The following is a 16351-nucleotide window of genomic DNA, read 5'->3' on the forward strand; positions in this document are numbered from 1 at the left end:
GGGACAGTCTACCCTGTTTCCCCAAAAATAAGACCTAACCTGAAAATAAGCCCTAGCATGATTTTTCAGGATGCTCATAATATAAACCCTACCCCCAAAATAAGACCCAGTTAAGATCACCAGCCAGATGGACACATTTAGTATGTCCGTTGCAACACAATTCAGAGTTTGGAGAGTTATCACGATGTTCCAGAAGATCACATGACTATATTTGAATAAATGTTGATTTTTGTACATGAATAAATGAATACATGTAGATTGTTGTACATGAAAAAATAAGACCACCTGAAAATAAGCGCTAGTGCGAATTTTGGACCAAAAAATAATATAAGACCCAGTCTTATTTTTGGGGAAACACGGTAGAAAAGTTTTAAATAAATAAATACTTTCTGCAAAACAGTTTTGCATATCCGCATTCCCCCCTGTTGGAGGTATGATTCTTAAATTAAAACTAAAATCTTCATGACAGTACATCTCAGCCTTTTTGACCAAAGAAAATGAATGAAATAGGAAAATATGATTTAATAGGCACCTAGATTAAAAAATTAGCATTCCCTCCCACTATGAAGTTCAAACGTGAGGGCGGGGTACAAACTGCTGCACCTACAAATGATGAATGCATTCTTCTCATGAATCTGACATCTTGCCTGATTGGAGAACAGCCTGTAACTAGAAGATACTGCAATAATGAAATGTCCACTGAACAATTTGCACTTACCGCTGACATGATGAGCTCTCCACCTAAATTCTGGATTTCAGCTTTAACTTGACTGCAGATTTTGAGCTGGTGGGAATACAATTTGATCTGTTCCAGGTAAGCCAGCAAGTCTTGCTTGCACGACAGATCTGGACACTAAGAAGTAAAAACAACATCAATAATAATTATAAACATGTTGTGTCCGTCTGCTAATAATCTTAATTGTCTGGGATCCAAAGAAGGACATGGAATGAGTCCAAGTAAATGTGTACCTCCAAAAAAATCACTCTATAAACCGGTGCATGAAATTCTTATTGATGTGTGTCTATTGTTCCACTTTCCTCTACCCTGGTGCTGAATGTTGCAGACACTTCCTTCAAACAGAGCATGCATTCAAAATACAGAGCCATATACTTGTAGTATAACATGTGTCAGCATCACCATGATCCTATGCATGGTTACGCAAAAATAAGTCCCACTGTGCTCAATGGGATTACTCCTGGGTAAATGTATCAGCAGGGCATCCTGCACACATCGGGGCTATTTGTGTATTTTGCTCCCCTTTAGATGCCACATTGGCTCTTAAAAAATCTACTTCTGGTATCAGTAACAGCAAATATGTTTCCATGCTAGGAATGTAAAAATCATGGATATGGTTGTTAATGTTGTTATTCCTCTCATTTTCTGAGATATCCTGAATAGTGTTCTATTCAGTGTTTCTCTGTGTTCACACTCCCATTTCAATTTGTTCAATAGTTTCTATGAACCGAGAAGGATAGAAACTGAATGAAAAATTAAGTGGGAAACACGACAGGGGGTGAAATGTGGCGGTCCAACCTTAATATCTTCAGTAGGGAGTTTCAAGAGATAGGCAGCAGAATTATTAGTTCCCTAGGCTGCAATTCTAAAATTTGCACATGTTCAGAGAAGAAACAGATGCTGCCAATTGGACAGTGTGGGCTTGTCAGCTGGTTCGACATAGCAATGGCTGCTATTGCTATTATGATATTTTCATTACGAACAAGATTTGGTTTCATTTTAATGAGTGCTTGTCATCCAAACAACAACAGAATTAGTCATTTGATTTTTTTTGCGATAAAAAGTAATGAACAGGCAGAGCGGAACTTGCCAGATTCATTGAAAACTATGGCAGAACAATCATTGATTTCAGGGGATTGACTCAGATCCAGAATATAGAGTTCTGTATTTATATTGCTCATAGGCATCCCTCAAAAACAAAATGATAAAATGAGGCTGTGATTGAAGAATACACTGAAAATGGATGAGACTGTGAAAGCAGGACATGCAGTCATTTAGAGAGAAGACATACTCCGCTCTTAACCACTTTCTGGTCCTTTTTAGTAATAAGGGGGAGATAACTCCCCAATTACAGAGTGAAGCCTACACATGTCTACTTGGAAGTAAGGCACACCAAGTACAATAAAGTGAATTCCCAGGTAAGTGAGTATAAATTGAGTAAAATATGGATTAGACCAGGGGTGTCCAACCTTTTGACTTCTCTGGACCGCATTGGAAGAAGAAAAATTGTCTTGCACAACACATTAAATCTACAAACACTAATACAAGCTGATAAGCAAAAAAAATTAAAAGTCTGCATAATTTTCATATCTGCCACCACAGATAAGCAAAAAAGTCCTCACATAATCCTAATTATGTGGCACCCCGTTCGAAGAGTCTTTTATAGTGAAAATGAACATATCAAGTAATAGGGCAACATAAAACAAGTGCAATATTTGACATTGCATTTGAGAAACTAATGCATCAATATCTGGTTCGATGGAACTAGTTACAATTCTCGGTGAGTTCTCAAGGTGCTCATCAGATATTCTGGTTCTAATTTTACTCTTAGTGTGCTTCATTCTTGAAAATAGTTGCTCACAAATGTAGGTGCTTCCAGAAAGCGAAGACATGAATAAGGCGGGATTATGACGGAAAGGATATTTGTCTCTGGGACGACAGGACATATAAAAGTCCATGATCGATTTTTTCTTTAAGTTGAAGGTCAGATTGCAGCTCTCTGCATTCCATTTGAACACTGGCAGATAACATATTTATGTTGACTGAAAATGGAGTCGCAAATACACCAAAATATTGCTTATTTTCCCAGAAATCTTGAAATCTGTTTTCAAATTCTTGTATCAAATCGAAAAGCAAGGCTAAATATTTTTCACTGTTCACAGGACTGTGTGGAAATGTATAAAATTTAGCCAATGTGTGGAAATGTATAAAATTATTTCCAACAGTAGGTTGAAAGATTATTGTTAATAGCTGCATTTCATTCGCCAAGTCACCAGCACATGTAATGTCTGATGGTGTGAATTCGACTGTCTGCGCTTGGACGATAACACATTGGAAGCCACACACAGCTGTAAAACTGAAGCCATGCATGTATACAAATGGCGAGTGCATAGGTACATTTATTTTATGTGACATTGCAGCACAACATTGTCATCTACAAAGTACACGCTGGAGAACTGAGTGATCGAGTTACCCCAAAAATTGCAAAAAAAATCTCATAATGTTTTAAGTAAGTATATAATTTTGTGTTGGGCTGCATTCATAGCCATCCTGGGCTGCAGGTTGGACACCTGGATTAGACACAATTAGATTATGACCCACAGCCCTAGTTTCAGTAGGTTCTCCTCAAGAGACAGACACATCAGAATTGTATTTAAATTATTTCAGATAGCCAGATAACTCTCATAACCCTCGTTAATGCACTTATTGCAATCATGTAACTGCCATTTTTGTTTCATTTTATCAGCTCCTTGTATCCTTTTCTGGCACTTTGCTGATTTGCAACAAAATGGAATCTTAATGAAGAAATAAGTATCTTAATTATGGTTTGCTTTTAGGTCCCTGACTCTCCAGCACTGTAATCTAAGCAGAAGTGCATTGTTATGGCTGCTGGGTAATCATCTTTGCTAACCGGATTACTTGCTAATAGTCAAGGAAGGTGGGCTTGACGTTTTCTCAATGGGAGCTAATGACTGGAGGTTTTCCTCCTGAATGGACAATTGACTGCAGGACAGAGCTTTAGACCCCTCTTTGCGTAGCTGCTGTGTGTAAGAAGATAAGGCAGCTGGAAGGTCTGCATCTGGGCAGCCAGAAATAGCAGAGTGAGCTGAGAATTGGGGTGCACTTGCTTTCGTCAGGAATCGGATACAGCGTTAACATAATCTCCTTTGGAAAGTAATTTGATTCCAGTCTGCTTTGCTGGTACACAGAAAATAAAATGGACAGACATTGCAAAAGACACCTTAAGTGCTCTTTCGCATCCCGAAGATGCAAAACCTTGCATCTGAACATTTCACTGCCTGAGACCGTACAACACGTAGGCAGTGTTAATTGCTTAACTTTTTGCATGTCATCTACATATGTTCTAATGAATTTTGAGGAGGTTACATAGTGTGTGCCAGAAATTATGTTCTAGCTGAGAATGAATGCCACCCTTGTTCAACTTGGGGAAGTTGGCTGGAAATGCAGGCATATCTGCAGGGTACAAGATTCGGGAAGACCGCTGTGTGCATTCCTATGAGGACTGCAGGAGATTAAGTGCAGTGTGCCATCTGTCTTTAAACCGAAATTTGAAGTAGTGCTGTTCTTCCTGTATATTTTAAAAATAGCTCCAACTAAAGTGAATAACCTGTAAAATGTTGCTGTTATTAAATCACACCCCACCCCCCCCCCCCCCCCCCAGAAGCAGAAGCAGAACCCTGCATGGCCTGCTTCAAACGGTTTCACATTTCTCCATTTTGATGATCCGAGATGGTGTGCAGCCTGAGTATAAGCCATTCATCTGAAACTGCTCTACTTTATGAACTGAAAAAGGTCAAAGAGAGGCAACAATGACTCTTCATTACAGGGTGATTGCTTATTTCAGCCACTCTCCTGCTTTACAAACCACACAGCAGAGCTGGGGAGAAAGAGGGCTTTGTTTTTCTGACTCACATGTAATTTAGGATTACAAGAACTCATACATTGTGGCTCAGGTGCAGGCTGGGAAGGTGCTGTTACACTAATACAGCCTTGCCCGGAGAGATAACATGAATGATAAACCAGTGTGTTAGTGCAAGCGACATGATTGGCGGTGACAAGAAGAACGTCAAACAACACTGTTATTCCTGGTTTCAGCTGCTGGAGAAAATCTAGGGGAAAATACCTGTTCTGAATTCATAGCAGCACAAGGCCCCGGCTCCAGCAACAGCTATATACTTGGTGAGCCTGTGTGCAGGCATCCAGGGCAGATCATCAACCACAGGAACAATCAGTTATTCAGGAAGAGGTAGGCATGGAAACTGATTCACGACGTTATCGGTTTCCTGACAGGTAGATGAGCCCTCCCTGGCAGCTGGACTGGGGAAGAATTACATATAGAGTACCCATTTGCACAAGTGATTCTCCATCCAGGTGGGCTCGCAATGCGGAAGTTTGCTTTTGCATGCATATTGGAGTGAGGCGACTTTTTGCAAAGAAAATAATTGGAAATATTTGCAAGTACAATATGCCTGCTTGGATCCTAACATCCTCTCGGAGGCCCCTGCCAACTAAAGTGAGCACATGGGCATGAAAGAGAGGGCCTTTTGGGGGTGGCACCCCCAGCTGAGGAATGCATTCCTTGGATCCTACACTGTGATATTTTCTGTGCTAGGTAAAGACTCCCAGGCAATTTAGTTCTAAAGTAGTTCTCTTGGTTTCAAATAGTAGTTAGGTTTTAAATGTTTATTCTGTTGGTGGTTCTGGCATACTTTTCCTTTGGTTTTGTACTGCAGGTATAATGTTGAAAAGTCGCATCCTGTTTGGTCAGGTTATGGCATTTTATGGCCTTAACTATCTGGAGACCATTGGTGACTGAGTGGTACAGAGAGAGTATAAGTGACGATATATAAGTGGTATAAGTAATGCTACGTACCCTCAGGGACTGCTTTTTAATATCAAAACCATCATGTCGAAGAGTGGCACTTCTTCCACTAATCACCTTCCCACACATGCTTTTAAGTCATCCCCACATTCAACCTGTTTGATGCCCAGCATCCAAACTGGGAAGGAATGGCTTGAAGCTGTTGAGCACAATGAGGTGAAGTTTTGCTTCTGTCCCATGTGCTTCTTTTGACATAAAAAATTATTCCAACCTTAATAGGAACTGTGTATCTTTAATAAAGACACACATATTTAATTGCTTCAGTACAGACCCTTATTTTTTAGCCTAGGTGAACTGGATTTGAAAAGTCATCTAATTCTCGCTTCTGTAAGAAACAAGATAACACATTGCTTCTTTTCCTTTTTGCATTTCTCTAAGAATTATTGCCTATCTATAATTTGCATGATTTCAATTAACATTGGGAAAAATGGATGAAGCAACGGACATTTTTATAATGCCAGTTATGGAGTATTAAAATGCCTTTACCAAGACAATTCAAATAACTCTGTTAGCTCCAGGCGTAATAGTTTACTTTATGACAAGGTTCAAAAGAAACAACGTGATCTTTTGAGTTGTTCCTCTGACACAAAGACTCTTCAGGAGGAGTGACAAGTATAAAGGTATTCTGAGAACTTCTCTTAGTGTGGAGGCATTTGTCATAAATAACAATCTACTTAGCATGCCACGGTATTAGAAATACACTACCTGGTTAGAAATGAGCCTAGCAAGCATATCCATCTTTGATCCAGACTCTGAGATCATTTTTGCTGCATTAATCACATCTGATGTATTCTTCAATGGACCTCTACCCCTGAATTTAAAAGAAAATTAAGACGTAATGAGCATTAACCTGTATGCATTATTATACTGAACTAGAGCAATCATAAGAAAGAGATTTCGGAATTCCAGCTTTCTCTGAGCCATTTGCTTTAGTTGGGAAAAAAATGATAACACTTTCAGAAGATACTTCAGGACAAATCCTAGTGCTTTTGCTATGAACAGTGGACTAACTGCAATCTCATCACGCAAACCACCAGTAAAGTTATGAAGAGACTCTAAATGGACATGTAGCGTTGTCTGGGATTCAGCTCAGCAGATATGAGGCAATTTGGTAAGGGACTGTATGAAATTGTCAATAACTGCTCATACAGATGAAGCTGCCTAGTCCCCTGTCATGCTACATTCACTTCAGTATGTGGTCATTCATTAGGCATGGACGGATCACTATATTTCTGATCCATGCCAGTTTTACACTTGCACATTCCTAAATTTGTTCCACCTCATTTCTGCATTAATCTACACATTTAAGCAGTTGTTTCCAAAGTTAATTTAACATATGTCCCATTCATTTCAATAGATCTGCTATAACTAGGACTATCTTTCGGGTTAATGGGAGGGCTGCACAAAACATATTTATATATGCATTTTTAAATGTACCTTCTCACAAAACATGCACTTTTAAGCATGCTTTGTCTGATGAAGCTGCCATCATGGCAGTCAGAAGAGCACCGAGTGAGAAGATAGGAGCTATGCCCCTTTGAAATCTGAGAGTGGGATTCTTGCTAAAAGTAGCCTGGTCATTGAAATTTCTTGAATAGGGAACAAAGCCATACATCTCTGTCGAAAACTATTGATCACCCATCAATGCCCTTTTAAATAGGAACCAGAGTTTTTGATAAGTAGCTGTCAAAAATGCTGGTTCCTCTTTAAAAGCTAGCTAGCTGTCCAAAATCCTTTCCCCCACAAAGTGTGAGATGCACTTTTGCACTGTTCCAAAAAACAAGAATCTCAGTGCAACATGTGTGTCACCCAGAGAACAGCCAGGGCAAAACATAAGAGGATTGTGCCATGAAAAGGACATTAATCTCTCTACCCTGTTTTTGTAGTTTTGCCTTCTCATGGTAGCTTGCCTTTTGACAGCTGTCAAGTGAAATCAAAGCCAAGAACATTCCTATCTGGAGTTCCTTTGGGTCAATGCCTAAGGCTGATCAACCTGCCTCACCTTGAGAGCAGGTAGTCCTTATGGCATTGATCTAGCTAAAACTGCACTTTTCTGCATGCATGGGATTGCCGACTCCAGGGTTGTGCCAGTACAGCTTCAAAAGAATGGAAAAATAGAACAAAAAACATGTGTGCACTTTGTGTGCATTGTTGTTTTTCACCAGCCACAAGCAGCCCTTCCAATGTCTCACTTTGAAGGGGATGATAGAGGCTGCCGAAACAGAGATTGCGGCCCCACATTGTCAAGGTGCATTTTGCAATCTTGCAAGAAGTAGCGGTGGGGAGCCACAATGAGCAAAAGGGGCTCCCTGAGCACAGAGGTCCTGCCACAGGGAGGGAGGGAGGGAGGGAGGGTGTGAAGAATCCAGGAGGGAGGTACACTGTTGACTTTTTCACAACCTCCAAACCACAATGGCTTATTGCTGGAGTGGGTTGTCATGATGTGTGAACTCATCCATTGATTCCAGGACAAAAAGACCCAATACTACTGCCAGGATTTACTGGCCTAAAATATGTGTGATTTAATGTTCACAATACAGAATGTCCATAATGCCTTGTCTGCTGATAAATCCAGCAGCCCAAAACACAAGGAGCATAAACAACAGGAACCAGTAAAGGCAAAACACATCAATCAATCCCCCAGTCTGTATTCTGGGTTCCGCAATATTTAATTGGTGACGGAGTGGAACAAAAACACTCCCAAGTGGTTTTCATATAGATGGTGTTGGCATGGAAATAGCGGGTGGGCAGATGAGGAAAATGTTCATCAAGAAATGAGCACCCCTCCTCCTGGGCTGACCAGCGTAATCGGTGGTGGGAGGAGTCCAAAAACTAGAAAGGCCAAACAAGATTGGACACTTCAAACCAGCCAGGCCTGCCAAGTCAACCTATCCAGGAATGAGAGAGCAGAAACCAGACTAATTATTGCTGTGGTTATGACATTGCACTCACTGCCTTTTTTCCTCTTACGGGGAGTCCAAGTTGGCTTACGCAATTCTCCATTTCATTTTTATCCTCACAACTACCTTGCGAGGTAGGTTAGATGGAGAGTGCGTGATTGGCCCAAAGTCAACCAGTGAGTAGCTGAGTCAAGACTAGAATCTGGATCTCCTTAGTCCCCAGTTCAGCACTCTCACCACTGTGCCAGATGGGCCCTGATGTCTCGGGTGGGAATGAAGGCCTGGGGCAACAGGATCAGAGGAGATGCAACACATGCCTGGACACTGCTAGAGCTGCAAGAGAGGCTTGTGAAAGCAGTAGCAAACAACACACACACACACTTGTGGCAAAGAGATACAGTCTCACCCCAGATGCCTCTGCTCTGGGATCTATTCAACACCAAATGAAGATCCCTTTTGTTCTCCCCCAGGCTTTTAATTGCCCAGACTTAAACTGTTAATCTCTTGCTTTCCGCAGTTGGTCTGGCTCTTTTTTAAAAAGGTCTATTTCTTTCTGACTTTGCATTTTTTAAAAGCCATTTATCTTTTTTTAATGCTGTGAACTGCCCTGAGAACAAATGGCTTGAAAGGCAATATACAAATGGTTTAAGGATGCAATCCTGTATACATTCAAACAGAAAAGAGCACTATAGTTCCCCATGGAAGTGCTAATTATAGGTCTTTTTTCCTTCGGACATGTATAAGATTGTGTCTTAAATAAAGAATGCAGCTTCTGAAAGTTAGGGGCTCCCTCTCCAAAAGGACCTAATTTGTATTTCCATTCAAGGCAAAATTTGCCATGTGATGACTCTGAATGCAATTTTTTTTCAAAAGGGAACAAAAACGAATAGTACATTTCCTCTAAGTAGCAATTCCCACAGAATATTAATTCTCAGATTAATACTTTCCGGCTGGTCAGATCTGCATTTTCTTGATGGTTTTGTTTGTTTTTAAAATGTCACTGAAATTGTCATATTGTGAAAGCAACTTCAAAGCCCCTGAAAGCATTCCAAACAGACATCACATAGAATGAGTGATACAAGAACTAGGCTTCCAGCCTTTCTGCTTTACTTAAAAAAAGAAGAGGGCAATTTTAATCTGATATATATTGGTATATATATATCAAACCAATATTCAAGGCCATAGCTGTTGCCACGAGCCCCAAAGCAATGGGATTATGGGGAGGGCTCATACCAGGAAAGACAGGGAGAGAAAGATGCATGAAAAGGCAGGAAAGGAGGAAGAATGCTGAGAGCTTGGCAGGTCTTCTCTTGCCAATACCAAGATCTGCTCCTCTCTCAACCATGGACCCTACAAATGCCAAAGAAACACTGGCAAGCCTTTTATAGGAAAACTGAGAAGCACTAGTCAGTCCGCCAGTTCACTGCATTTAGCCATAGGCCTTTACAAGTTAACAAGATAAAACATTGAATTAAATAAAACCATAAATCAAATGTATTAAAACGTAATACCAAAAGACAGACCAGGTGTGATTCAGGACAGCATCCCCTTCAAAGCCTCCCTAGCCTTTATCTTTTTAGCTGCAAGAGCAAAAAGAGTTACTGGATAAGACACGTGTGCATCAGCATCTGACAACAAAAAGACTAACTTCTCTGAAACAGAGTAGGCATTAAATTCGGGTGGTATACTAAGCAAAAATTTTTCACTAGGTTCACAATATAATGAACAATGAAGAATATAGTGCAAGATGAACTGATTTTACAAAAGATTTTGGATTGGGCTGAAATGGACAGACTGACTTTGTCTCTGAAGGAGAGAGAGGATACATACTTCTATCAAACTTGGAATGCTTTTTATTATTGGCTAGTGAAACAGGACTATGTGTAGTCTTGAATATGTTTACAGACTGTTATAAAAAAAAAATGGGGGGCTGACCCAGCAGGTCTGATGTTTCTGATTATCTATGTTTTTTAGTTTGTAGAAAATAATAATAAAAATTTACTTTAAAAAAAGATTATAATGCAAGAGGTCCTCTACTTCAGGTGATCCACAGATGCAGACCCGCTGCTCCACTGGAATATGGGAATAGCGACCAGTTAGTAAAGCTGCATGGGTGCTTTGGAAGTCAAGGGTGGTAAAGGCCACCCTAAGGCTATAATTAGGGGTGGAAACTAAGTAATCAGATCTTAGATGGTCATATTGAGAAGCACTAAAGACATAGACTTCTCTGAAAAGGTGGGGCCAGTTCTTGAGTTCATGTCAATGAACATTCAAGTCCTTCTGAACAAAGGGTACACAATCTACTCCAACTTAGTTACAGCTGAATAGCTTCCACCCAGTTGAGCTTGTGTGAGCTTAATGAAATGCATGAGCTTAAGCCTGCCCTGCCTTTGTTGGATTTGGGGCAGTGGTGGCTGCAGTCAGATTTAACTGGACTGGGCCCAGTTTGGGATGAGATTTCTTCCCAGAGCTCAACACTGTGTAACTTCAGGGAACAGGGATATAAGAACTAACCAATATAAAAAAAACAAACAACAAAAACTTGTGACTGCCATTAAACCTTTAAATATAACACTCTGCCAGTTGAACTGGTTCTGTCATTTCAAGCCTTCTTTTCTCCCCCCACCAACCGCACCCCGCACGCAATTTTTTGCTATTCCTATCGTCTGGTATCAGGTTTCCTTTCTTCAAGGAAGGTACTGCCACTGACACACTGCTTTCAAGCTCAGAGTCTCTTATCCATGTTTACTCTCAGTATGTGACTCCCTTAAGATTCAACAAGGGTTGCAAAATAAAGAAAGAAACATATGATCACTTCTCCTTGCTCAGTGAAAGCTCTGTCAACAATTCCCCCCACCGCCTCCTCCTATGGTTGTATGTTGTCATTGAAAAGACGAGAGCATTTTCATAGCTAGGTAATAAAGGATATTTTGTTTTTAACCTCAGTGGGTCAAGGGCAGGTTTAGCTATCCAGTCAAGCACAGAAGAAATTTGATGGGTTAATTTTGATAGCATTTCAGGCCTCGCTTCTAGTTAAGTGCCACTGCACAGTTTTACCACCTGGAGCAACTGCACAGAGCAAATAATGACTGGGTTCACACAACACAGCCAACAACCTTGCTTTGTTTCCACAGTTTGCAGATTTTTGCCCAGACTTACCAGTCAGATGTGGTTCCATGTGCGTAGCGTGATTACAGACATGCAAGTATGCTTAGGATGGGGGGAAGCAGGGAATCTGCCTCAGGACTTTGGCTGGCCAATCAGGAGGAGACTGCTATGGTCCATAGGCCAGAAAAAGAAAGGATGGAGATTTCATGCACAGGGGCTGCTGGGATATGTGGCGAGGTGAGGGGGATGGCCCAGGAGGGCAGAAACTGTGCTGCCTGCTTAACCAAGTGATTGTCTAACTGGTAGGTTTGGGCAAAACTCCAGATGCTGCGGAAACAGTGTGAGGTTGTTCGCCATGTTGTGTGAACCCAGTCATTGTCTGTCATGACATCTGGACCCAGGAGCTCCATATTTCTATTCATGGTGAAAATAACACCATAGAATCCCATGGAAAGAGTGACAGCAGAAGGGGCCGCTCCAGGAATCTGATTTCTATGACTCACGGTTTCCTAGCAGGACATGCGTCATCACTAGCTTTGTTCTTAGTGGGTGAGCATGGTGCTTGCCATTCTGTTTACTTTCCAAAATGGAGAAAGTTGGTAAATGCATGGAGAATGGGAGAACCACAGCAAAAGTATTTATTTTAATTAAAGAAGAAACTTCTTTTGGCATGGAGTGGTTAGGAAGCATAAAAGAGGTGGAGGTACAAGCAAGAGGGGAAGAGGGAGAACCTGCCTCAAAATCTCAGCTGGCCAGTCAGGAAGAGGGAGCTGAGATAGTCAGGGGAAAATATAGTAATGAAAGGGTTTTTGCTTGCAGTGGCAGCTGGGCTGTGTGGAAAGAGTGGGAGGATGGGAAGAGTGGAAAATGATACACCACCCAGGGTCTGTGATTCATGTGAATCCAGCCAATAGGTCACAAGTTCTAGCAGAATCAACCAGCCACAAACCCAAACTATCCAGTATATTTTTTGAGGTTCACAGAAACAATTTATAAAGATAAAGAAAGGTGATTTAAAAAAAAGTTTAAAACGACATATCTCATTGTTGTATGAAAGAATTCCCGTCTTCTTTATGTAGTGATAGAGAAGTTCTTGCTGAGAAAGATAGGCAAGTGTGAAATGTCAAATCAGGCTTGTTACATGCAACACCCAGCAGAAAATACGTGGTGTGTCTCCAAAGATCCACAGCTGGTCTTGGAAAATAACTATCTGCCTATGCAAGCCTCGGGAGGTAGATTTGTTCTTGTTGAAAGAGATGGCATATTATTCATTTTCCGGGAGTCCATGTTAGTTTAGAAGAACATGCCAGAAAGATTTTATTGGGAAGTGTGTGTAACCATCAAGTAACTGATAACACCTCGTTCTTATCTATAGTTCCAAGGTAAAAACATTTCTGCAAGTAATCCTAGGATATTATTTGTACAACATTATCAATATAGGCAATTCTCAGCGGTGGCGCCTAAGTTATGGAATGCGCTCCCCAGAGAGGTCCGCCTGGCGCGAAGACCTTTTTATTTATGCAGCATTTTAAATGTTAATATTATTGAATTTTATTCGGCCAGGGCGGCTTATTTTATTTTACTGTATATATTTTAATTGTCATTGTTTTAATGCATTTTGTATTCGATGTTGTAAGCCGCCCCGAGGCCTTGCCAAGGGGCGGCATAGAAATGTTTTAATAAATAAATAAAATAAATAAAAAATTGCGGAAAGCTAACCAAAGGAGTGGCTGCTTCTACGATGCTACTTTCAGTAGAAAACTAGTAGCAATCTAGCTACTGAAAGTACTTCACTCAAACATAATTGTTTTTCAGTGGGAAGGCGAAGAAAACAAAGCAGCTTGATTAGATGCAGAAACAAAACTGAAACTGAGAAATAGCAGCTGACTAGAATGTCATAATGACCAGAGGGCTTCTATGCATGTACAGAGTACCTCTGGTTTCAACCCTTTCACCAAATCTAGTGATTAGGTTTCTCAGGGGAGCAGGGGGTGGGGTTGGGCGGGGGGGGCGAGGGAGGTGGTTTGCACATGTCAGCCTGTACAAATATATTTGTCCAGTTCAGAGGAAGTGGAGGAGTGAAGATGGCAATGAAGATGCTCAGAGAGAACATGAGAACTAGCCACCCTGCAAAAGGAAAAGACTTATCAGAGTTGGAAGTAAGAGGCCATGGAGAAGAAGCTCTTTGAGCCAGTCAGGAGACGACAAGTGAAGCAAACAGAGCATTTATGAAGACTCCAACATTCCTGCCATCTTGGGAAGTCAGAATCTCTTTGGAAAAAAAGAGAAGTTTCTTTCTTGGAGAGAAAATGGACAAATGTGAAGGTTTTCTAATGAAGCTTCTCCTACATAGCAAGGGGGAAACATCTTTGATTTGTACTGTTCTGTAACCCATTAAGTTTCAATAAAAGCACTGTGCTTCTAAAGTTTCATCGAGGCCTAGAGAGGGGAAGAGGGAAAAGGAACCAGCTCATGACAGCGGCCTCAGTCAGAGGGCAAATGGCCTTTTCCTTCCCCAGGCTGAGGGCGTATTACCCAATGCTTCCCAACCCGAGACAGTAAAACCCACAAGTGCCTCTCCCCAGGGGTTGGAATGCAACTTTAGCAAATTCGACAGCTATCTGCTGATCCAAGCTGAAATCCCCCCAAAGTCTGAGATGATTCATAGATTCATAGAATAGCAGGATCAAAAGGGGCCAAGGAGGCCATCAGGTCCAGCTCCCTGGTGGTGTGGAACATCACAACACATCATCCCACTCAGATGACTGTCCAGTTTTGCCTTGAATGTCTCCAGTGTGGGAGAGCCCACAGCCTCTCTTGGCAACTGGTTCCACTGTCGTATTGCTCTGACAGTGAGAAAACTTTTCCTGGTGTCCAGCCTGAATCTGATATGCTGCAGTTTAAGTTGGTTGTTCCATGTCCTACACTCAGGGATGGGTGAGATCTTGTCCTTCCTCTTTGTGACAGACTTTGAGGTATTCGTAGAATGCTATCATATCTCCTTGTAGTCTTCTCTTCTCAAGGCTGAACATGCCCAGTTCTCTCAGCCTCTCCGGACTGGGCTTAGTTTCCACACCCTGCAACATCTCCATGGCCTTCCCCTGAACCCTTTCTAGTTTTTCTGCATCTCTTTAAAACCTGGTTGCTCAGATCTGAACACAGTATTCAAGGTGAGGTCTGAATAGTGCTAGTTATGCTTACCTATTTTTGCTTTTATAGGGGACATAAAGGGTTGCACAGAGATGGTCTGCAGTTTCTTTTATTATGACTTCAGTGTGGTATTACAACCATTAATACACGCCAGCCATGTTATTAAACTTTGTAGCTTGCAAAGGCTGTTCCAGATTTGAGCAGATGACCCTGATCGCTGCAGAAATGACCAGGAATTAACAGTGTAATCCAATGCACATTTCCTTAGAAGTAATATTCCCACTTGTGTTCATACACCCAAGCTGGAGTACTGTATGCTGGACTGAAGCCGAAACAACAGTCTCAAGGTTGCAGCCATGGGGCATGTGAACAAAGCAAAATGCCCCTCTGTCATTTTTTTCTTTGTTTTTTAACAAGTGTACAGTTTAAAGGGTAGAAATGTAAGGGAACATTCACAGTCTGTATTGTCCCCATTTGCTTAGCAAAGAATGAAACCTGTTCCCATCTTTCAACAGCCTGCTGCATGAATGCATAGGCATGGGGCAACTAAGGAGAACTCATTTTCAAATGCTATAGAATAAGATTCATTGCATTAATATTTAGACTATTTTTAAATACAGGCTAAGCTATTGGGCTACCTGTACTTAAACTCTCACGCCTTTGCCTTGATACTGCCAAGCCCCCTGAAACCAAATGTTATGCAAGCTTAGCATCTGCCGTGAAAGCTGGCGAGTGTGTGTGTGTGTGTGTGTGTGAGAGAGAGAGGGAGGGAGGGAGGGAGGGTTTTTCATCAATGCTCTCTCGTGCCATTCTCTGTGGGATGCATAAAATACCTTCCATGAATGTTTGCTCAGAAAGGAATCCTGCACAGGAAATATGCAACCCAGTTGCTGGAAGAAAGGGAGCGCAAAAGGATGCAAGAAAGCAAGCAACTTTTTAGGACCCATTTTTTATCATTTGTTCTTGATATAGTTTGCATCTCTTAGGGGGGAAAGGAGGACTAGAAAATGGGATAAAAGTGACAAGAAAAGGCAGCATCATACTAGTCTGCTAAAGAGTCAGGAAAGAGCAACCATGTCTGACCGTGCCGTTGCCACTGCTTCCCGTCCCCTGCCCCATCCTCATGCTCCCTGGAATGGGGCTCCAGGGGAAGGGAAGTTGACAGGTCTTTAAGACACAGGCAAATTCCATCCTATAAAGCTTGTCTACATTCATTCATTTATTTAAAACTTTTCTAGACCATCCTATTACCGAAGTCTCAGGATGGTTTGACAATACAAAATGTAGATAAATAAATAAATATTAAACATAGCATCCTAAAAACGTGACTAACAATAAAACCCCAATTAAAACAGCCAGGTCTTAAAACATTGGGAAAAATCAAAAGGTTTTGGCCTGACACCAAAAAGGATAAAGTGACGGTGCCAGGTGAACCTCTCTGGGGAGTGAATTCCACAATTGGGGTGCCACTGCAGAGAAGGTCCTTCTCCAGGTAGTCACTCTCCTAATCTCCTTCAGGAAGGGCACCCGGAGAAGGACCTTTGCCCCAAAGTT

At 41.4% G+C, this 16351-nt stretch overlaps 1 protein-coding gene across 3 annotated transcripts in view; it reads right to left on the reverse strand.

Moving 5' to 3' along the window:
* Window positions 1–240: 240 nt before the first annotated feature.
* Window positions 241–16351, reverse strand: part of CTNNA3 (catenin alpha 3) — a 766319-nt gene continuing 750208 nt past the window's right edge. Inside the window, exons 16-17 of one of the 3 annotated variants that reach the window (XM_044420420.1) lie at window positions 6345–6450; window positions 241–853 (exon numbers count right to left, since the gene is read on the reverse strand). In XM_044420420.1, coding sequence (XP_044276355.1) covers window positions 533–853; window positions 6345–6450 — 427 coding nt within the window. In that variant the 3' untranslated portion in view covers window positions 241–532. The remainder of the gene's footprint in view (window positions 854–6344; window positions 6451–16351) is intronic. The other 2 variants (XM_044420417.1, XM_044420418.1) reach the window with 2 other exon arrangements.

This window comes from Varanus komodoensis, unplaced genomic scaffold, assembly GCF_004798865.1.
Source record: "Varanus komodoensis strain SLA01 unplaced genomic scaffold, ASM479886v1 scaffold11, whole genome shotgun sequence".
Classification (NCBI taxonomy): Eukaryota; Metazoa; Chordata; class Lepidosauria; order Squamata; family Varanidae; genus Varanus; species Varanus komodoensis.